This window comes from Dasypus novemcinctus, chromosome 5 (assembly GCF_030445035.2).
Source record: "Dasypus novemcinctus isolate mDasNov1 chromosome 5, mDasNov1.1.hap2, whole genome shotgun sequence".
Lineage (NCBI taxonomy): Eukaryota > Metazoa > Chordata > Mammalia > Cingulata > Dasypodidae > Dasypus > Dasypus novemcinctus.
In genome coordinates, this window is record NC_080677.1 from 111,760,598 (window position 1) to 111,783,736 (window position 23,139).

General features: G+C 38.5%; 1 protein-coding gene across 2 annotated transcripts in view; it reads right to left on the minus strand.

Annotated features, from left to right (window-relative positions):
* Positions 1-23,139, minus strand: part of CHCHD3 (coiled-coil-helix-coiled-coil-helix domain containing 3) — a 301,175-nt gene that overhangs the window by 85,141 nt on the left and 192,895 nt on the right. For both annotated transcript variants that reach the window (XM_058297371.2, XM_058297372.2), the window contains exon 5: positions 15,259-15,342. In XM_058297371.2, coding sequence (XP_058153354.1) covers positions 15,259-15,342 — 84 coding nt within the window. The remainder of the gene's footprint in view (positions 1-15,258; positions 15,343-23,139) is intronic.

Sequence of the window (23,139 nt, forward strand, 5' to 3'; positions counted from 1 at the left end):
ATCCTGGAAGATCACTGGGATAATGTGGACTCTACCATCTTATATTACAGCTGTGCTCTTTACTCTTGTTTATCTCCCACTGGGCTAACAGACTACTGGGAAACACATTTTCCTGAAAACCATACAAGAGAATGTGCATGCTAATGAAAGAACATTGATACTATTTATCAAAAGTAATAGAAAGCTTATTTTCTTTCTATAAGATGGAATTAGATGACTATCCTCTAGCAATACCTCAAATGTGAGGGCACAAATATACACCTCAAAAAAAATTTTTTTTAATGCCTGAATGCCTGCAAAGTTCTTGTGGGAAAGAAGTACAACTAGATATTAAATTAACTCTTAAGGTATCATGCTGTGGTTGCTACATAATAAGATCTTGTTTATTCCCTTTTCGTACCATTTTCCTACAAAGTGCTAAATCCTGGGGAGAAAATTATGCATTTTGAATGCTTAACACTTTCAGGGTATAAAGTAACATTAATCAAATTATAACTCTGGGCAAAGAAGTGGCTGGGCAGCATTGGCAGTTCTTCGGGACTAAGCTCTTTAGGGATTTTTGCAGGGCAGGAGGTGTCTGGACATCGATTTGGTGGGAAGGTAACGGAGAGGATTCGTCTACAAGATATGATTGAGACTCTATTGCATGGAGGTGGGAGCTGCGCACGGGAAGCTCCCTCCTGGGGTGGGTGGAGCCGTGGAACCAGCGCTGCGGCAGCGATTTCTGGAGGCTCTGCGGTACAGGGGAGTTCGTGAGCCCTGAGCAGGCTGTTGGGGGGTTGACAGGATGGCAAGTCTTTGCAGACCGATTTGGGGAGACAAACGGGGGTTTTGTGGCGAAGCAGGGAATTTTTGATTGCGGACACAAGTAATAGCGCTTCCACCTGGAGCCCCGCCCCCCCAAGCCCAGCTGCCCATCTGCAGCAGACTTAGATTGCTGGCAATAAAGGGACATCACCGGGAGGCTGTTACAGAGTCTGGCGGGGTGGGAGACGTCTGGAAGCCGATTGGGGGAATATTTTGCCAAGCATAGGAATTTCGGTTTTGGACTCAGTTCTGGGTTTCCGGCTGGAGCCCGCCCCCGGGCCTGGCTACTGATCTGCGTCATTAAATTGGCTGCAGTGTACAGGCGCCCCCAGGTGGCCGTTCGGGGGCTTACAGGGTGGGAGGTGTCCTGAAGCCGAATTGATGATACATCTACAGAATAGACCCCAGTGAGTGAGTGAATTGCGGGGTTCAGACAAATAAGATAGAGTTTGCGGATGTGACCTCACCCATAGGGCTGGCACCCAGCTGCGGGGATCCCTGAAGGCTGTGTTACACTGCGGTGCTCCCAGGCTCCCTGTTAACCAGATTTGAGGTTGCCAGGTCTGAGTCCCCTAAACCCTGGTGGCCCACACCCCAGAGACTCACACCTCGAGTCTTCAATATCTCAGACTTTCCATCCCTGAATCCATCACGCCCTGAGGTCCATCTCAGGTCCCTGAATGTCCTAGCCCTCAATGTTTGCGTTTTTTCTTTTTTGTTTTCTTTTTATTTTTTATTTTATTTTTTATTCTTTTTAATGTCCTGATTGCTAACATTGCATTATCTCCTAGTCTTTTCTCCCAGCATATCCCCCAAAGTCTTTTTTTGTTTTCTTTTTTGTTTTTTTATCAGTTATTTAGGGTTTTTTTGTTGTTGTTGCTGTTGTGGTTGTTTTATATCTTTTATTTCATTTCCCTACTTGTTCCCCTCCCTTTACCCACCCCCTTTTTCTTTCTTCCTTTCTTCTCTCTCTTGTCCCTCATTTTCTTCTTATTTTATTTTATCTTAATTATACAATAGGCACTGCAGGGAACACCTCACATTTGCTGGGTTTCCTCACCCTCTGCTGCCTCATTTCTGTGTGAATTGATTTTGGCTACCTACACTATCCCCTTTCCCCTCATCTTGATATCCCCCATCATCTACTGTCATTCCTACATCCCACCTCCCTTTCTTTGATCCCCAAAGTGTCTAACTCTTAATTTCTAATACCTTTGTTTTGTTTTCTTTTATCCACTCTTGAAACTATTGCCTTTCTTTTCTCTTTCCCTCTCTCACGAAAACAATAGCTTTTTAATTCATACCATATTCTTCCCATATTCAGTCGACTATCTCATTATAGGTACTCTATCTACTGCTATAACTCTATACAACCTACATGAATCTGACATCCATCCTCCCAGATCCCATATTGTTGCTCTGTTAACATATATCATCAATACTACTTTACACTTTTTCCTTGCTTACACAATTTACCTTTCATTGGCCCTAATACTTTCCTTTTAAGTGAACTCAACCAGCAATAAGAAATTAGAATAAGAAGAACAAAGTGACAAAGAGAAGATATAACACTTATGCAAAAACAACAGCTAATTAATCCCCAAGACAAGACAAAGAAGCTAAGGAACTGATTAAATCCGTCAAGATAAAATGATGACCAGACAGCAACAAAAACCTACAAACCAAACCAGTAATCAGGAAAACATAGTTGAATCCAATGACCAAACTAAAAGCCAGGAAGGGGAGCAGAACTTCACACAAGCAATTAAAGATCTCAGAACATTGATCACCGACAAATTTAATGAAGTAAAGGAAGAGGTTAACAACATGAAGACAACACTTGGAAGGGAAATTGCAGATATACGCAAAAAGATAACAGATATGATGGGAATGAACATCACAGTTCAAGAAATCAAAAATACACTTGCAGCAAATATCAGCAGACTAGAAGAGGAAGAGCAGAGAATTAGTGATGTGGAAGACAGTACATCGGAAATCAAACAGATAGTAGAATTGGTCGATAAAAAGATAGAAAAAATTCAGCTAGGACTTAGGGAACTGAATGACAATGCAAAACACTCAAACATACGTATTACAGGCATCCCAGAAGGAGAAGAGAAGGGAAAGGGGTCAGAAGGAGTGTTGCAGGAAATAATGGCTGAAAACTTCCCAAATCTACTGAAAGAGACAGATGTACATATCCAAGAAGCACAGCGCACCCCAATCGTCATAAACCCCAACAGGCCCACCCCAAGACATATACTTGTCAAATTATCCAACGCTCAAGACAAAGAGAAAATTCTAAAAGCAGCAAGAGAAAAGAAAACCATCACATACAAGGGAAGCTCCATAAGATTAAGTGCTGATTTCTCATCTGAAACCATGGAGACAAGAAGGCAATGGTATGATATAGTCAAGGTACTAAAAGAAAAAAATTTCCAACCAAGAACACTCTACCCAGCTAAACTAGCATTCAAAAATGATGGAGAGTTCAAAATATTCATAGATAAACAGAAACTGAAAGAGTATGCCAACAAGAAACCTCCCCTTCAAGAAATTCTAAAGGGAGTTCTGCAGGAAGAAAGGAAAAAACAGGACAGGCAGAGTTGGAGGAGAGTGTAAGAGCAACAAAAAAGACAAAAAGAGAGGGAAAAAACAAACAAACAAACAAAATATGACAAACACTAGTCCAATCAAAATATGGCTAACACAAATAATTCCTTGAAAGTAATAACACTGAATGTCAACGGATTAAATTCACCTATCAAAAGATTCAGACTGGGACATTGGATAAGGAAATATGACCCATCTATATGCTGTGTAAAGAGACACATCTTAGACCCAGAGACTCATGGAGGCTGAAAGTGATGGTTGGAAAACAATTATACAAGCAACCAATAACCAAAAAAAGGCAGGAGTAGCTATATTAATATCAGACAAAATAGACTTTAAATGCGAAACAATTGTGAGAGACAAAGAAGGATACTACATATTAGTGAAAGGGACAATCTGTCCAGAAGATCGAACAATCATAAATATTTATACTCCTAACAAGGGCGCCTCTAAATACGTGAGGCAAACGCTGGAAAAACTAAGTGAAAGAATAGATGCATCTACAATTATAGTGGGGGATTTTAATACACCACTATCTACTCTGGACAGAACATCTCAAAAGAGAATCACTAAAGAAACAAAACATTTGAACAGTATATTAGAGGAGCTGGATCTAATAGACATATATAGATCATTACACCCAAACACAGCAGGATATACATTTTTCTCAAGTGCACATGGATCATTCTCCAAGATAGACCATATACTAGGACACAAAGAAAGGCTTAATGAATTCAGAAAGATCGAAATCATACAAAATAATATCTATGACCACAGTGGAGTGAGGCTGGAAATTTGCAAGGGCCAGAGGCCCAGATTTCACACCATGATTTGGAAATTAAACAGCACACTCTTACAAAAACAGTGGGTCAAAGAGGAAATCTCAAAAGAAATCAATGACTACCTTGAAACAAATGATAATGATAACACAACATACCAAAATTTATGGGATGCAGCAAAGGCAGTGCTGAGAGGGAAATTTATAGCCATAAATTCATATATCAAAAAACAAGAGCAAAAATTGAAGAACTAACTGCACATTTGGAGGAATTAGAATAAAGGCAACAAAGTAATCCAACAGGATGAAGAAGAAAGGAAATAACAAAGATAAGAGCAGAACTAAATGAAATAGAAAATAAAAAAGCACTTGAAAAGATAAACAAGACAAAGAGCTGGTTTTTTGAGAAGATCAACAAAATTGACAAACCTTTAGCAAGACTAACAAAGAAAAAAAGAGAGAAGATGCAAATACACAAAATGAGAAATGAGAAAGGAGATATCACCACTGACCTCACAGAAATAAAGACTATCATAAGAGGATACTTTGAAAAACTATATTCCAACAAAAATGACAATTCAGAGGAAATGGACAAATTCCTAGAAACACATAAGCAGCCCATATTGACGAAAGGAGAAATTGATGATCTCAACAAACCAATCACAAGTAAAGAGATAGAATCCCTCATTAAAAACCTCCCAACTAAGAAGAGCCCAGGGCCAGATGGCTTCACAGGTGAATTCTACAAAACATTCCAGAAAGAACTAACACCAATCCTGCTGAAACTATTCCAAAAAATCGAAACAGAAGGAACACTGCCTAACTCCTTCTATGGTGCCAACATTACCATAGTAACAAAGTCAAACAAAGACACCACAAGAAAGGAAAATTACAGACCAATTTCTCTAATGAACCTAGACGCAAAAATATTTAACAAAATACTTGCTAATCGTACTCAACAACAAATTAAACGAATTATACACCACGACCAAGTGGGATTCATTCCAGGTATGCAAGGATGGTTCAACATAAGAAAATAATCAATGTAATACACCGTATAAACAGATTGAAGGAAAAAAAATGACATGTTTATATCTATAGATGCTGAAAAAGCATTTGACAAAATACAGCACCCTTTCGTGATAAAAACACTCCAAAAGATCGGAATACAAGGAAATTTTTTGAACATGATAAAGAGTATATATAAAAAACTTACAGCCAACATTGTTTACAATGGAGAAATCCTAAAATCCTTCCCTCTAAAATCAGGAACAAGACAAGGATGCCCACTGTCTCCCCTTCTATTTAACATTGTCTTAGAAGTACTTGCGCGAGCACTGAGGCAAGAACCAGATATAAAAGGCATTCAAATTGGACAGGAAGAAGTAAAAATTTCATTATTTGCAGATGACATGATCCTATACACAGAAAACCCTGAGAGATCTACAACAAAGCTTCTAGAACTCATTAATGAGTTTAGTAAAGTCGCAGGTTATAAGATCAATGCGCAAAAATCAGTAGCATTTCTGTACATCAAAAATGAGCAAGATCAGGAGGAAATCAAGAAACAAATACCATTTACAAAAGTTAATAAAAAAATCAAATATTTAGGAATAAATTTAACTAAAGATGTAAAAAACTTACACACCGAGAACTATACAAGACTGTTCAAGGAAATCAAAGAAGACCTAAATAAATGGAAGAATATTCCCTGTTCATGGATAGGAAGACTAAATATTATTAAGATGTCTATCCTACCAAAACTGATCTACACATTCAATGCAATCCCAATAAAAATCAACACAGCCTTCTTTAAGGAACTAGAAAAACTAACTATGAAATTTATTTGGAAAGGAAAGAGGCTCCGAATAGCCAAAGACATACTGAAAATAAAACCGAAATTGGTGGAATCACACTACCGGACTTCAAAACATATACACAAAGCTACAGTAGTGAAAACAGCATGGTATTGGCATAAGAAGAGACACACAGAACAATGGAATCGAATTGAAACTTCTAATATAGAACCTCATATATATAGCCATATAATATTCGATAAAGCCACCAAACCCTCTCAACAGAGGAGAGAATGGCCTATTCAACAAATGGTGCCTGGAGAACTGGATATCCATATGTAGAAGAATGAAAGAGGATTACCATCTCACACCTTATACAAAGATCAACTCAAGATGGATCAAAGACCTAAATATAAGAGCCAAGACCATAAAAATCTTGGAAAGCAGTGTAGGGAAACATCTACAGGACCTTGTAATAGGAAATGGATTCATGAATATCACACCAAAAGCACGAGCAGCAAAAGAACAAATAGATAAATGGGACTTCCTCAAAACTAAAGCCTTCTGCACCTCAAAGGAGTTTGTCAAGAAAGTAAAAAGGGAACCAACAAGTATAGGAGAAAATACTTGGCAACCATATATCTGATAAGAGACTTATAACCTGCATATATAAAGAACTCCTATATCTTGAAAATAAAAAGATAAACAACCCATTTAAAAAATGGGGAAAAGATTTAAACAGACACTTCTCCAAAGAAGAAATACAAATGGCTAAAATGCACATGAAAAAATGCTCCAAATCTCTAGCTATCAGGGAAATGCAAATCAAAACTACAATGAGATACCATCTTACTCCTGTAAGATTGGCAGCTATGAAAAAAACAGAAGAATACAAATGCTGGAGAGGATGTGAAGAAATGGGAACACTCATCCACTGCTGGTGGAAATGCAGAAGGATCCAACCATTCTAGAGGACAGTTTGGCAGTTTCTCAAAAAACTAACCATAGATTTGCCATATGACCCAGCAATACCACTGCTGGTTATATACCCAGAACTGAAAACAAGGACACAAACCGACATATGTACACCAATGTTCATAGCAGCACTGCTCACTATCGCTAAAAGTTGGAATCAACCCAAATGCTCATCAACAGATGAGTGGATCAATAAAATGTGGTATATACATACAACAGAATACTACTCGGCTGTAAGAACAAATACACTACAAACACACGTAATAACATGGATGAATCTTGAAAACCTTATGTTGAGTGAAGCAACCCAGGCACTGAAGGATAAATACTACATGACCTCAATGATATGAAACAAGCAAGCTGCCTCAGAGAGCTAGAGACTGGAAGATAGGCTTACAGGAAATCAGAGGGTGAAGGAAGGATGTGAGCTGACATCTGCAGGGGTGGAATCTATGATGAGCTGGCGGTAAGTATGAGCACAAAGAAGAGATAAAATGGGGGCAAGGGGTTGCCTTTGGGTGGGGCTTTGAGGGTTTGAGGGGGGCTGGGGATGGGCGGATGGGTAATATTGCCCAAAAAATTGGGGGGCGGGAGGGGCAACATACGAACATAGGAGAGTGTCAGGTGTTGGTTGAGAGTAAAATGATGAGAAAACCATATCAAAATATAATTAGGAGGGTTACCTGTTTAGGATGCTCGGCGGGGATGGTCTGACACGGGACGGACTCCTGGGGAATGTCTGAATGCTCATTTTGCCAGGGTGGGTTGTACCATTGGGTAGAGACCCAAGTAGTGAGAGTGGGGGTGGACCCATATCTTGGGGAGGACTAATGCCATCAAATAGAGGGAAATGTATCTCCCGAGAGAAAGGGTGACCCCCAGGGCATTAGGTCGGTTGAGCAAGTCAGGCCCTGAACACTGTTGTGAGTATCTCTGGATGTGGCTCCTCGGGAAATGGAGATTGGCTGTCGCTGTGGGCCCCAAGGGGAGGGGGAAAGGAATGTTGAATGGATGGAACCAAGGTAAACGTGGGGGCAAGAGAGGAGTTTCGCGAGAGTACACAAGGATGAATATAAAACATGTAATATTACACCAAAAACATATAGGGGACGATAGACTAATAATGTAAACCATAATGTAAAACATAGGATAACTAAAAATTTAGAAAACTGTATATCCTAAAGTATGGACCACAATGTAAGCAGAGATGTCACCTTGTTTGAAAGCTATTGTCTCGGAGTCTGTACATTGGTTTCAGTAAATATGATATGAATAGTTAAAAGATTATCGCTGTGGAAGGGAAAAGGTTTTATGGTGGATATGAGGGAGTACTGTATATTGTATATATGAATTACTGTGATCTAAGGCTCTTGTGAAGAGAAGCTCAATAATCAAGAAAAAGATAGGATGTAGAATTTTTCCAAATCAATATGTATTCTATATCTAATCTTTAAACTCATCGCTATAATCCATTTTACTAGTAAGGGAACCTGACATTATATTGGGCTTCGCTTTTCAGGAAGTTTTGGATCACAGAGTGGTTCAACAATGGCAGTGGAAGAATACTGGTATGGGATGTTATTGACAGGCAATATATGGTTGACAGGGAGTTATAGAGGGCATATGTCCAGGGTGCATGGTAATGTTTGGATATACTCATAGTGGAAACAATTAAAAACAACAGCTGGGGGGGTACTGGGTTACTGGCCGGGGAAGGGGGTTCTGCCGGGGTCCCTAGGGGAGCAGTGGCAGTCCCCCAGGTGCAACGGTAAGGACCAGGAAGGAATAAGGGTCCAACAGTGAGCCCCTGATACTAATGACTATGCTTGTGAGCCTATATGCCTGAAATAAGAACAAGGCCTAGAACAGCACTGTGCCTAGGAGTTTCCTCCTGACAGCCTCCGTGTTACTCAAATGTGGCCAGTCTCAAAGCCAAACTCAGCATGTAAATGCAATGCCTTCCCCCCAGCGTGGGACATGACACTCGGGGATGAGCCTCCCTGGCACCGAGGGATCACTACCAAGTACCAGCTGATGATGCAACTAGAAAATGACCTTGAATTAAAGGTTCAATGCAGACCAGCAGAATATCCCTGTCTACATATAATAACAGGAGTTAAAAATGCTGTTTGACCTAAATTAAGGGGGAAATGGAAAGGAGAAATGAGTTTATATGGCTATATGTCTCTAAAAAAGAGTCTGGAGGTTTTCAGAAGGATTGCCCTTATGCACACCTGAGCAGAGTCTCAGAGACAGATAAAATAGATACAACCCCAGGTATTGGTCCTTTTGACGGCTAAAGAGACCCACAGGTTCTATGGTCATGGCAGATGGGGTTCACTGCCACGTCAGTTGGCCCTTCTTTGGAGCTGGTGTTTCTGCGTGATGGAGCTGGACTCAGATGGGATCTCTTTTCACAAGCCTTTCATACTACTTTACTGGAACTGTAGTTGGTGCTGGGGCTTAAGATATAACTAGGGGATTTCAATCTCCGGACTGACAATATAATAGCCAGACCCTGACCTCAACAGACTTCAACTTCTACACTCTGATTTATTGGACTTACTCCACTCAGCTAACATGGAGTTGAAGAATGTCAACCATCACACCATGGAGTCTAGAGTACCTACAACTGAAAGCAGGAAGATTGCATCCAATATCCATGTGGAATCTAAACCCCCTCTTGACATAGATGTGGAATGGACACAACCAAGCCAAGGTCCACAGGAAGGAGGAATACAGTAAGGATAAGAGTGGACTTAATGATATTCTATTCATGAACTATTGTGGTTAATAATCGAGAAAATGTGGCACTGATGTGGAAAAAGTGGTCATGGTGGCTGCTGGGTACGGGGAAGGGGAGGAAGAGAAAAGATGTGGAGGTATTCTCAGGACTTGGAGTTGTCCTGGCTGGTGCCCCAGGGACAACTGCCGGATGTTGTATGCCCTCCCATGGCCCACTAGATGGAACGTGGGAAAGTGTGGGCTGTGTTGTGGAACTTTGGACATGGGGTGCAACGATGCCCGGAGATGTACTCACCAGATGCAATGGATGTGACATGATGATGGGGGAGAGTGTTATTGGGGGGGAAGTGGTGGGGTGGGGGCGGTGGGGGCAAATGGGGACCTCATATTTTTTCAATGTAATATCTTTTAAAAAAATGAATAAATTGAGTAGAATTTGAAAAATATATATATATATAACATCTGGACCTAAAAGGCTATATGATAATTCAGAAAGAACTAATAAAGCAATCAGCAGGATTTAACTTAAGTACAGAACTGACAAATACTAAAGATAGTACTTGATAGTGGCTAAAGCTCAGATTATGAACCTTGCTCAAATCCAGATCTATCACTTTTTGGCTGTGTATTCTTGGGCACATTACTTCAAGCCTTAGTATCTTCATCTAAACAATGGGTAAACACAGCCTCATAGGGTTGTTTCTGAAGATAAAATGAGATAATCCATGCAAATGCCTACCACCAAATAAGTGCCCAATAAACATTATTAGCTACTATAATGAGGATGATGCTATAAATAGTATTAAAATATTCTAAATTAAGCTTAACTTTCTCGAAGAATTTAAATTGTTAATTTAAATGATTAGTAAGGAAGGTACTAAATATTTTTAATGTCTAAGAACTATACACTAATTAGCTAGATATAACTTCAGTATATCTAAGATTCATTCACTGTGTAACTATTGTGTGTTAGTGGTGGCGATGGAAATAAGAGAAATGCACTCTGCCCTGAATGGGCTTATAATATAAATACAAACAATCAACATAATTATCAAAAAATAAAATGCAGTATCACAAAGAAAGGTAAAAAGCATTATAAAGAATTCCCTTACAGGCTGGGAGAAGGCTCCTTAAAAACACTTAGGAATCCTACGAAAGCTGTCCTGGGCTTCCTCTAATCATAACACTCAGCAATAGATACTCTCCAAATCTCTTAGTTAGGCAACACCTGTAACTAACTGTGAAATCCATAATGTTCTTAAAAGATAAAAGTTTACTCCACATTTATGTCAGTGGCATTTGATAAGCTGGCAAGATTTGACTGACTCTAAAATAAGAACTTGAAAAACTTTTCAAATGGCTTTGACCTTCTTTCATGGTAAAGTATCTGTTTATAATACTGGTTCTAAATAGGGTAAGATAAGTCCAGTTAAATTACACTCATCACTCCTCACCATCTAGTGAAAGGAAAGAACTTTCAGTAGGCTGACATGATGGGCAGGGGTGGCAAGCTGACACACAAGCTGATGCAACAAGACACAAGAAGAAAAACATGATGAAAGACACAACAAAGCAGGGAGCAGAGATTCCCAGTGCCTCCTAAAAAAGAAGAGCAAGACAGCAAGCTATGCAATGGGCAGGCATGGAGAGCTGACACAACAAGATGTGATGCAACAAGAAACACAAGAAGATAAACATAATGAGATACCAAAAAAGCAGGGAGCAGAGGTTCCTGGTGCCTCCTAAAGAAGATGAGAAAGACAGTGAGCTGACACAACAGGCAGGCACAACAAACTGATGCAACAAGATGAAGCAACAAGAGACACTAGAAGAAAAAACATAATAAGAGATACAACAAAGTAGGGAAAAGAGGTGGCTCAAGCAAATAGGCACCTCCCTCCCACATCAGAAGTTCTGAGTTCAGTTCCTGGTGCCTCCTAGAGAAACAAGGAGAATAAAAGACACAGCAAGTGCAAACAATGAGGTGGTGGGAAGAAATAAATAAAATAAATCTGTAAAAAAAAAAAAAAAGAAGTGATAATATAAATTACTGTATTGATTAATTTACCTGATAGGCAGATGGTAAGATTGTACCACAGACCATCTTTGGAATGATTCTGTAAGAGACTGGTTGATGTTCATCTCCATTAATGACAGACTACCTGGTATCTATCTAGTTTATGGTTTCACCATTTCATTTGGTTAAAACAAAGGAAGATATGTATTTATCTCTACTTTAAAACCACAGGTAGCCTGATAGCACAGTAAGACGATTCTGCAAGTTATCATAATATTATCTTATAATCTTTATTTTTCCTTATATTATGCACTATTGGATTCAGCACTTTCATATCTTCTAATACAGAAGCATGTGTAGAATTCCTAATTGAAATTATTAGACATTGTACTTTTCACCATCAACACAATACTAAAAGAGAAAACCCCACTAAGCCTAAAAAATGGTTCACAGACCTAAATTGTCTCTGAAATTTTATTTCCTGAATGAAAACTCATTGGATAAAATTCAGCATACTTTGGGAATGGCAGTAATAAGTAAGACTCTACAGAAATGGGTAGAAGATACCAGGAAGCTGAAAGATACTAAAGCCATTTTATAATTATTAGTATCTTGTATACAAGGGAGGTAAGTAAATAACCATAATGTCAACAGCTTGTATTTGTTAAACTCTTTCCAGTTTTCAAAGGGCTTTTATATATTTCAACTTATTAATATCTGTTCCCCTCCAACAATCTATGAAGGCATGCAAAGAACATAGTACTATATCCATTTTACAGATGAAGAACCAGTGACCACGAGAGAAGAGGAGGATTTCCAAATGACTTGATGACAAAGCTACACATTCTGACTCCTAGTCCAGAATTCTTTCTACCACATGTTAGGAAATATGGAGTTAAATATTAACTGGTAATATGTGACTCTTCCATCTCAGGATACTTTTAAACTTAGTGATGCTACTCGTCTTTCAGTCAAAATTCCTAAGTAACTATTTTCAGTCTAATCTTCAAAAAGAAAGAAAATCTATTTTGCCTCGAGAAGACACTAATCACAATGATTTGATGTGTTTCATACTATATCCGTCTGACCTTCTACTTCACGTTCTACCTAATGTCACAACAAAGTTTACCTGCCGAGTTGATGAGCTTAACCTATCAAGAACAAGTCATCTAGGTCCCTTGCACCAATCACTGAATTGTCTCATTCAATTCAGTGGGCCTATGAAAAATGGGTGGAAGTTTTTCATGGTCTTCTTTTATACCTGACGCAGTGGTCAGGGTCAAACTCAAATAAGGTACTTAGCACAGTACTACCTTGAGCTACCGCAAAGAAAACTATACTTGGTGGGGAAAAGGTATATGCTGAGTAAATCACCTCAAAGAATTTCACTCTCATTCATTTATTCTACTAATGTTTACTAACTCTATGCCAGAGTATGGTGCTCTAGAAGAACAAAAGTAAAATAACTACCATTGATTGAATATTCTGTGCTAGATACTATTTGAGGTGTTTTATGATTATTAACTCATTTAACAAATGAATGAAGTAAATTGTCCCATTTTATAGCTGAGGAACTCAAAAATTAAGTAAGATTCTTCAAGTTAGTTACATGTAGTGGATGCCAATGCACAGATTTGAATCCAAGCAGTCTGTTGGAACCCGTGTTTTAAACAGGGGTCTACAGGCTCCAAAACACTGGCCAAAGCTGACCCACAACCTGTTTTTGTACAACCCACAAGTTAAGAGTGATTGTCAAATGGTAGAAAGAAAAAAAAATCAAAAGAATATTTCAGGACATGAAAATTTTATGAAATTCGAAGTTTAGTGACTATAAACTGGAACACAGCCACACTTGGTCCTTTACACATTGTCTATGACTCCTTTTAAGTTACAACAGCAGAGTTGAATAATTCCATCAGAAACCATATGTGACCTGCAAAGCCTCAAATAATTACTATCTGTTACTTTACAGAAAAAGATTCCTGACCTCTGCTCTAAACTATTATACTATTATTTAGCATCTCTACCTGGATGTCTTGAGTCATTCCAAATTTAACATATCCAAAATCAAACTCCTAATTTCCTCCAACATCCACATGCTGATCCTTCCCTTAACAGTCTTATCCCTCCCTTAAGAGTCTTCCTTTATGGAAAATCCATTATCTATTTGTAAAAAGCCAAAGATTTAGAGTATCTCTAAGTTCTTTCGTTCACTTTTCATGGTCAAAATCAACAGCAAATCCTGTCAACTCTACCTCTGAATTATCTAACTACATTTTATTACCTTCACTGCTACCAGCCTAGTCCAAGCCATCACTACTTCACTTCTGCATTACTGCCATAACTTCTTACTAAGCTAGTTCCTCTTATTTCAGCTCTTGTCCTAGACAGCAGCCAGAATTCTCTTCTGCTTGAGAACTCTATGGTCTTCCCAACATGCCAAGCACCCATTGACTCATGGCTTTGGCACTACAGGCTTCTGTCAGATGTTATCTGAAAAGACAGGCCTTCCTTCTCCACCCAACACCATTCCTACATATCTCAGCTCCATGGATCCCTTACTCCTACTTTATTGTTTATCAAATTATCATGACCTGCCACACAAAATGAACACTAGTTTTCAACTGACTTTGCGCTCCATGAGGGATCAAGTATTTATCTGTTGAATGAATGAAAATATGGTCCCTACATTCGAGATGCACTCAGTCTCATGACCTAGGGAGATAGGCAAACTATATTCAGCATGTAAATAACTGTATTTAGTGAGTTAATAGGATATTTCATAGCTTTTCCGACATTCTTATTAAATATTCTAAACAAATAAAAAATGGGGATCTCAATCAAAAGAGAGAGAGAGCTGGCTTTGTAATCTCACGGGCTAGGTATGAAATTATTCTAGACAACACATCCATCTACATTACTGAATAGGGACACTGAGTAGGTGTTCAAGCTTCTATTCTTAAACTCAATTTGCTTCATTCTTAATTCCCTCCTTCACACCTCTGTCCAATTCTAGGACACGTGGTTCATGTTGTCTAGAGAAACTGCCTTCTATTCCTTCACCATATACTTTAGTCCTGTTATTCCACACCTGTCTACCACTGGTGAAACTGTCATTTCTCAGTCACAAATGGACTGAAACGGAGTTTCCACCAAAACAACATATCCTTTACAACACTACCATTTCTAAGAACATACTCAAGTTTAGTTAATGTCTGGTGAAACTGAGTAACACTCTCGTATTCCACACAAGCCAACAGACTTTATAAACCTAGAAGGAAAAATATTTTGGAAAGTTGACAAGTGGTGAAATGCATCCATGACCCAGTAACACAACCAAACCAAAAACTACCTGAGTAGAAATGACATTGCATGAGAGAATCATTCACTTGCTTTGCTTCTTCACTCCAGCCACTTTTTAATTAAGAAAAGCAGCTAACATTCTAATTTACTGAATTGTAAATGAATACATGGCAAGGTTGCAGATGTGGTAATAGAAGGGAGTCAGTGACAAGAAATAGTCATACCCTCTCCTCCAGTCTAGCCAGCTGCTCTTTGTAGAACGCATCCTGCTTCTTTATCACTCGGTCTCTCTCTTCCAGCTGCTTGGCCTAAAAAAAGAAACGAGAAATATACTATATCAAGAAAAAGCAGCAACAGCAAAGTTAAAGTCAAGTATAAACTACATTAGAAATAAGTATCCTGAGCTGAAGATTTTTGCAATCTATTAGGTCTCTGACACAGAAAAACATTAATAGGATGATGATTGCTGTATTTAAATATACAGAATGAGTCTGCATTGTATTTTTTTTTTTACTATAACAGCTGTGTCCTACTTTATCCAAATATATTTGGAAATGTCAGAAGATAGCACATGACAGACTGTTTTATTATCTACTCTTTCAAAGAGTAATTTCAAGGATTAATATTTTATACCATATAACTTACTTTATTACTGGCATAAGACACATGGCTATTAACCTTCTCTCCTGAATGAAAAAATGCCTGTGTAACATTTTTCTCATAAATCTATGTTTGAGAACCTTTAAATTGCCCAGTAAAACCAGCACATAAATACATCATGTATTACTCTATTTCTTTTTTTAAACAGTAAGTAGTTGTTTTTGGGGGATGGGAGGTAATAACTTCTGTCATTTTTTCTTTGAATAATGTATTTCTTCTAATTTATAAGATTTTTTAAACAAAATTAAAAAACAAGTAAGAAAATAATGTTGATTCTTGAAAAAAAGTAACAGTAATGATTATTTACAAATGTTTTTCAAGATTAGTAAAAAATTCATTCCTCAAACTGTTGTCTCTTGAAAACTGTGTTTAAGTGACTCTTACCTCTGAGAGCAGGAACCTCCCAATATCATTCCAAGTTAGAAACATTTTTTAACATATTAAATTTGGCTCAGTGAATGTGGAATACCTGCCTGTGATGGTTAGGCTATTGTGTCAACTCGGCCAGGTAACTGTGCCCAGTTCTTTGGTCAAGCAAGCACTGGGCTAACTGTAACACAAAAGAGTGTTTATAGACTTTGGTCCCAACTGACTTTACTACAGTGCTAAATCATAGATAGCTAGTTATTACATCAATCAGGGAGACTGCCATCAGCAATGAGTGACGCTTAACCCAATCAGTTGAATCCCTTAAAAGGGGAAGTGATTCCACCATTGAGAATTTCCCAGCTCGTCTTTGAACAGCCAACATCTCCCAGAACTCGTTAAGAACCTTCATTGGACTTTCACTGCCTACCTGCAGAACCTGTACTTGCGCATTCCTACAGCTGTGTGAGAGACTCTTATATAATTGCATACTATTGACAGATATCCCTTGTTGATTCTATTTCCCTAGAGAACTCTGACTAATACACTGCCTGACTAGGAATTTTAAGAAAGGAAGCAAACAAAGAATTATTTTGGCATTTCCACTCCTGTGCCATGCACCACAGTTTTTGCAACGTGATCAAGTGCTGCCTGGCTCAGGCTGTGTCAGGGTGCCTGTCTGCTCAAGTATCTGCTTAAGTTAGGTGAACCCTCTTGAATATCTGCAAATCACTGTTTTGTTACTTACTTTTGCATCAATGTCCTGCAGCATGTTGAAAACAAACAATTATTTAACAATTCAAGCAATGTTTTCTCCTAATGTCACAGAGAATTTCATCAATAGCTATCTAAAATGCAAACCAAAGGAGGCAATGAGGAAAAAGTGAGAGGACTTGCTTGGGACACACTTAAATGTCACTAAGTTTGAATGTAAGAATGCAATGGAAAGTTCATGCTGATTGGAAGCATATGAATCTGTAAAAACAAATAAAATGCTAAGCTCAGATAAAAACACATTCCTCTGCAAGTACATAATCTATGGTTCCTTGATATGGCACACCTTATCAGACTACCAGAAATACAAACATAAAAGTAAATGGTGCTGGGAAGCAGCTGTGGCTCAATCAGTTGGGCTCCCATTTACCATATTGGAGGCCCTGGTTTGCATCTGGGACCTCCTTGTAAAGGCAGGCTCGCCCGCATGCCGCGGAGTGCTGCCCAGCCCACCAGAGATGCAGAGAGCTGACTCAGCAAGATGACTCAACAAAAAGGGAGACAAGTAAAAACACAGAAGAAAGCGCAGCGAATGGACACTGAGTAGACAGCAAGTAAGCTGTGTGTGGGGGGGGGGGGTTAAAAAAAAAAGTAAGTGGTGCAGCGGAGCAGATATGGCTCAGTGGTTGAGTGTTGGTTTCCCACATCTAAGGTCCCAGGTTCAATCCCCGGCCCCAGTACCTCAAAAAAATAAAAAAAAGAAACAGTGCAAGGATTTTTTAACAGACAAAACTAAAGTGTAGAGGAAACATACAAGACTATAGTATTTATATTTAGAATAAAGACCTAAATTCCACACACACACACACACACACGCACAAATACCATAAAGAAAAATATGGGGGTAAAATGGACTCATGAGAACCTCCATTAGATGAAAAAAAGATAAAACAAAAAGAAAAGGATAATAACAAATGAAGGAGAAGTAATTCCAAAGTATAACTGTGAGAATTAATGTTATTAACATTTACAGGTGGTGGACTTGGCCCAGTGGTTAGGGCGTTCGTCTACCACATGGGAGGTCCGTGGTTGAAACCCCAGGCCTCCTTGACCCGTGTGGGGCTGGCCCATGCGCAGTGCTGATGGGCACAAAGAGTGCTGTGCCACGCAGGGGTGTCCCCCACGTAGGGGAGCCCCATGTGCAAGGAGTGAGCCCTGTAAGGAAAGTCACCCAGCATGAAAGTGCAGCCTGACCAGGAATGGTGCCGCATACACGGAGAACTGACACAACAAAAAGAAACACAGATTCCTGTGCCGCTGACAACAGAAGTGGACAAAGGAGACACAGCAAACAGACACAGAGAACAGACAACCGGGGTGGGGGAAGGGGGGAAGGGGAGAAAAATAAATAAATAAATAAACTTTAAAAAAACAAAACAAAACATTTACGGCATAAAAAAATTTAAGCTTCCCTCTGAAAAGCCTCCACAAAAAAATACACAAATGACATAGACTGGCAACCCACAAAAGAAATACAAATAATTAATCAATAAATGGAAAAATTCCAACCTCATAAGAAATCAAGGAACGCAAATTAAAATGAGATTCCATTATTCAACTAGCAAATTAACAAAATATAATTCTCTGTATACCCAGTTGTTTATTAATTTTAAAAAGTGAATATAGAGTAAATACTAAAATTTATAAAAATAATTGCATATAAATATGTAATTGTGTACATATATTTATTATTGTATTCATATCATGGCTAATTTTATTTTAGATATTTTACCAAAGGAAAAATTAAGGAGGGTACGCAAGAATTTCTAGCTTAAGAAACACAACCGGCATTATATAAAGGAACAAAAACCTGGACAGAGAGATTTGGATAAATAAGAGGTAGCCCAACAACAGGAAACTGATTATCAAGATTTGGGTCTAGCCATATGATCAAAGAGTAAAGCATTAATTTAAAATGTTTTAATAGAATATTTAGAGATTTAAAAACCCAAAATATTAAGTGGGGGAAAGCAGTCCATAAAATAGCAAGTACAATAAGTTTCTAATTTTGGTTCAGAAATTGGGTTGAATGCCTGGTTGGTAGGTATGGAAAACAGTGTAACATATGTCAGGATGTTAACAGTGGTTATAGCATTGCACAGTGCAATGTTTTTTTTTCTTATTTGGAATGTTCCCTATTTCCTAATTTTCTATACTGTAACAGTTATCACTTGTGTAATCATAAAAATATTTTTAAAACATTAATATCGCATATGCTTAGCCTTGACTATGGATAAAGAGTGTAGTTATTGGGAAACGGACTTTGGCCCAGTGGTTAGGGCATCCGTCTACCATATGGGAGGTCCGCGGTTCAAACCCCGGGCCTCCTGGACCCGTGTCGAGCTGGCCATGCGCAGTGCTGATGCGCGCAAGGAGTGCCGTGCCACGCAAGGGTGTCCCCTGCGTGAGAGCCCCACGTGCAAGGAGTGCGCCCGTGAGGAAAGCCGCCCAGCGTGAAAAGAAAGAGCAGCCTGCCCAGGAATGGCACCGCCCACACTTCCCGTGCCGCTGACGACAACAGAAGCGGACAAAGAAACAAGACGCAGCAAATAGACACCAAGAACAGGCAACGGGGGGGGGGGGGGGGGATTAAATAAATAAATCTTTAAAAAAAAAAAAAAGAGTGTAGTTACTATGGAAAAGTAGCATGGTATAGAATCTAATAGTGGACAATTATATAGCTATATAATTACTCAAAAAAAATTTGTTTTAGCAACTTGAAGTTACTTTTGGCATGAAAATTATTTTACCTACTAGAACTTTAATGTATTGTTACCTGGTTCCCTTTGCCATTCAATACATATGACATTACTCATCAAACCCTTTAAACCACTTGTAAGATTTTTGTTCACACAGTGAAATAAAAAAGAATGCAAACACAAAACTTAATGGATATTCCATTATAGCTATTTAAAAAATACTAAGTGATAGAAGTCAATACTACAAGTTATTGCTTGGGCCTAGTGAAGACCCTATACCAGCCAATAAATTGAATTTTGAGCAGCTGATTACAACCTAAATGATGTACAGAAATGTCTTCATTCACTTTCCTAAAATGTATTATTTGAAAACCTATAAAACAACATACCAAAAGGTCAGCTATGCACACTGAAGACTATATAACACCTGATAACACCATCTTATAGGCTAATATCACAAATCTTTCTCTAGGTTGCAACCAGAATCAATAGTCTGAGACCCACTGGGGAGAATAACAAAGCAAGAAACATGGCTGCAACAATTTAATGGCATATTGTTTTGAAACAGTTAATGTGCTTCTGGGAGGGAAAGTCACACAATATGAGTCCTGAAACTTAAACAAGGCTAGAATACATTGGCTAAACTAATAGCTGCAGAGGATGGAGAGTCACATGCAACTTAAGAAAGAGAAGTAAACGAACTGCAAGGAAATAAAACTTCTCTGTATAAAACTCTCTAATAGACATAGAATGAGCGTAAATGAACAAATAAAAACAAAGACGATTATAACATAGTAAAGGTGGTAGTCTTTATACTCAGATAAGTACCAAGCACACTATTTATTATTATGGTAGAATAATTTCTTTTTCAAAAATGAAGAAAAAAGTGTTTCCTCATCTCCTATTTACTATTCCTCACACTAGAAGAAATGTGCACTGATTGGTTTTCAGATCCTGTTAGATCTGGGACTGTATGATTGGGCTTGAAAATATGGTAGAATGTGCTTAACTGTATCATTATGGAAAACTAGGAAGTCTGATAAGCAAGAAAAAGAATAAGAAAATCAAGTTTTCTTTAAATATTTTGATGTTTTAATTCAATATTGGTAGCTAAATTTAAAATAAGGTATACATGCATTTACTTCCTTAGTGACATGCTTTTTTTTCCAGAAAGGACTTGAAGGTACTTATAGCAAAGGAAATAATAAGGTCAAGAGAAAACTGAGATTATGGATATGAAATATTATGCTGGTAGAACTTTATCATCATGTGTACATGATGTACAACTTTACCATTATGTGTACAGCAAATTTTTTGGCATCATAGCTCCGTCCTCTTACTGTGCTCCTGGGGACTGAGGGATGGCACAGGGTGCATGGCATTGGAATCCAGTGACATCACAATCCTTTAGATCAGAGGTAACGTTACTTTGTATATGAAATACAAGCTGTGTTAAGGAAAGATTCTATTCTATAGGAAATCTTGTATTTATAATGACAAAGTTACATGAAATGTCAGTGTGTTCACGTTTAAATATCTCAAGGTAGAAAACAAAGCATGAACCCGGCTCAGTTTTCCAAGGGGTGATACTATGAAGCAAGAGATTACTAGCATTGAGAAAAGGCAATAACTCTAAATTAATCTAAAGAGGAAATTCCTTTAGCTATTTCTTTTTATTCTAAATATTCCAACTAACCTGAAATGTACATATAATGAACTGGGACAAATTTGGTCTTACACCCTAATATGGATCATCCATGGTAGGCAAAATATCTCAACTATCTAAGCATCCATCCATCCATCCATCCATCCATCCATCCATCCATCCATCCACCCACCCATCCATCCATTTATATTATACAGCTCACACAGGCAGAAGAGGCAGGTGAAAGCAGAGAAAAGAGCTTTCTTTATTCCTTGTCAGAACCACATATGAGGCACGATACATATAGGAACCACCTAATAAAATTATATGCTGACATGAAACAAAGAGAAAGAACTGAAATATCAAAGGGGGTTGAACCATAAACTTACAAGATGATATTACATTTAGAAGCTGAACATGATCACCATGAATATCAATTAGCCATAACAAAATAATTAAAGTAGCCATGTATTCAATTAGCGGATACTAGACTTTAGTTATAAATGAGAAATTATATAGGGCTCACTGAGCCTTTATCAAGTGGAATTAATAAACGAAGAATTATACTTACAGCATTGTTTTCCAAACCATATCATAAGGTATGGTTCCAAGGGTGTCTCATCTAGATGAATTTAAATAATGCACAATCTATCATCAAATTTATCATACCTTTCAATGGTCACAGCCATATGTATAAGCTATTAGCAAATCGCAGCTTGAAACGTTAGAGTAAACTATACTTACGTCCAGTAGCACAGTAAGACCTGACACAGGTTGAAAACAGACCAGAGAGATGAAGGTCAAAGACAAGACTTGATCAGAATTCTGGAAACCAAACCCAAGTCCCCACTTTTAGATCAAGTCCATTTGTTTTAGTTTAGTTCCTCCCCAGAGGAGTTTCAAGAACCCCGAACTACATTTCAGCTTTTTCATAAGGATAACATACTGGGAACAGTCTGAATATGTCTTCTGCCACTTTTTGGCATATCTACTTATTCTCTTGAAATAAGAAAACATGGGCAAAGATGAATGGTTTTTTAAATTAAAATGTAAGGCCAACAATGAATGAAGAGAGGAGGTTATCAGGTCACATAAATGAACAGAAGGCAATCTGGTGCTTTACTTCAAATTTTTCTAGAAGTTCTCTCATAACATTTGTGTAGATCATGGTACTCGATAAAAGAAGTAAAATTAAGTGCTAGATGAAATCAGAAACAATTTTATAAGCTTTCCTCCATAGTTTTAGAGAGGAAAAAAATGTAAAAACTAGACATTTACTTGCTCATTTTCTAGTTGAATTTTGTAATTCAGAACTTATTGGCACTATGCCATACTAGGAAATCCACTTGGTGAGCAGAGGGGAAACCAAGACTCCTATCCTGGCTTTGTTAAATCACCCTATAACTTTGCATTGACCCACCCCAGCACTTACCTATGTTCCAAAACTCTTTGTGACTTTTACACCTTACATGTAGTTTTTACCAAAAAGCACTTTTTGCATCCTAAGAGAACCTTTCAACATGTTTCTTATGGCACCTACAGTTTACTTTCCTCTATTTTTTTTTTTTTTAAAGATTTATTTATTTATTTAATTTCCCCCCCCTCTCCTGGTTGTCTGTTCTTGGTGTCCACTTGCTGCGTCTTGTTTCTTTGTCCGCTTCTGTTGTCGTCAGCGGCTCGGGAAGTGTGGGCGAAGCCATTCCTGGGCAGGCTGCTCTTTCTTTTCACGCTGGGCGGCTTTCCTCACGGGCGCACTCCTTGCGCGTGGGGCTCCCCCACACGGGGACACCCTTGCGTGGCACGGCACTCCTTGCGCGCATCAGCACTGTGCATGGGCCAGCTCCACACGGGTCAAGGAGGCCCGGGGTTTGAACCGCGGACCTCCCATATGGTAGACGGACGCCCTAACCACTGGGCCAAAGTCCGTTTCCCTACTTTCCTCTATTATACATGTTTATTAT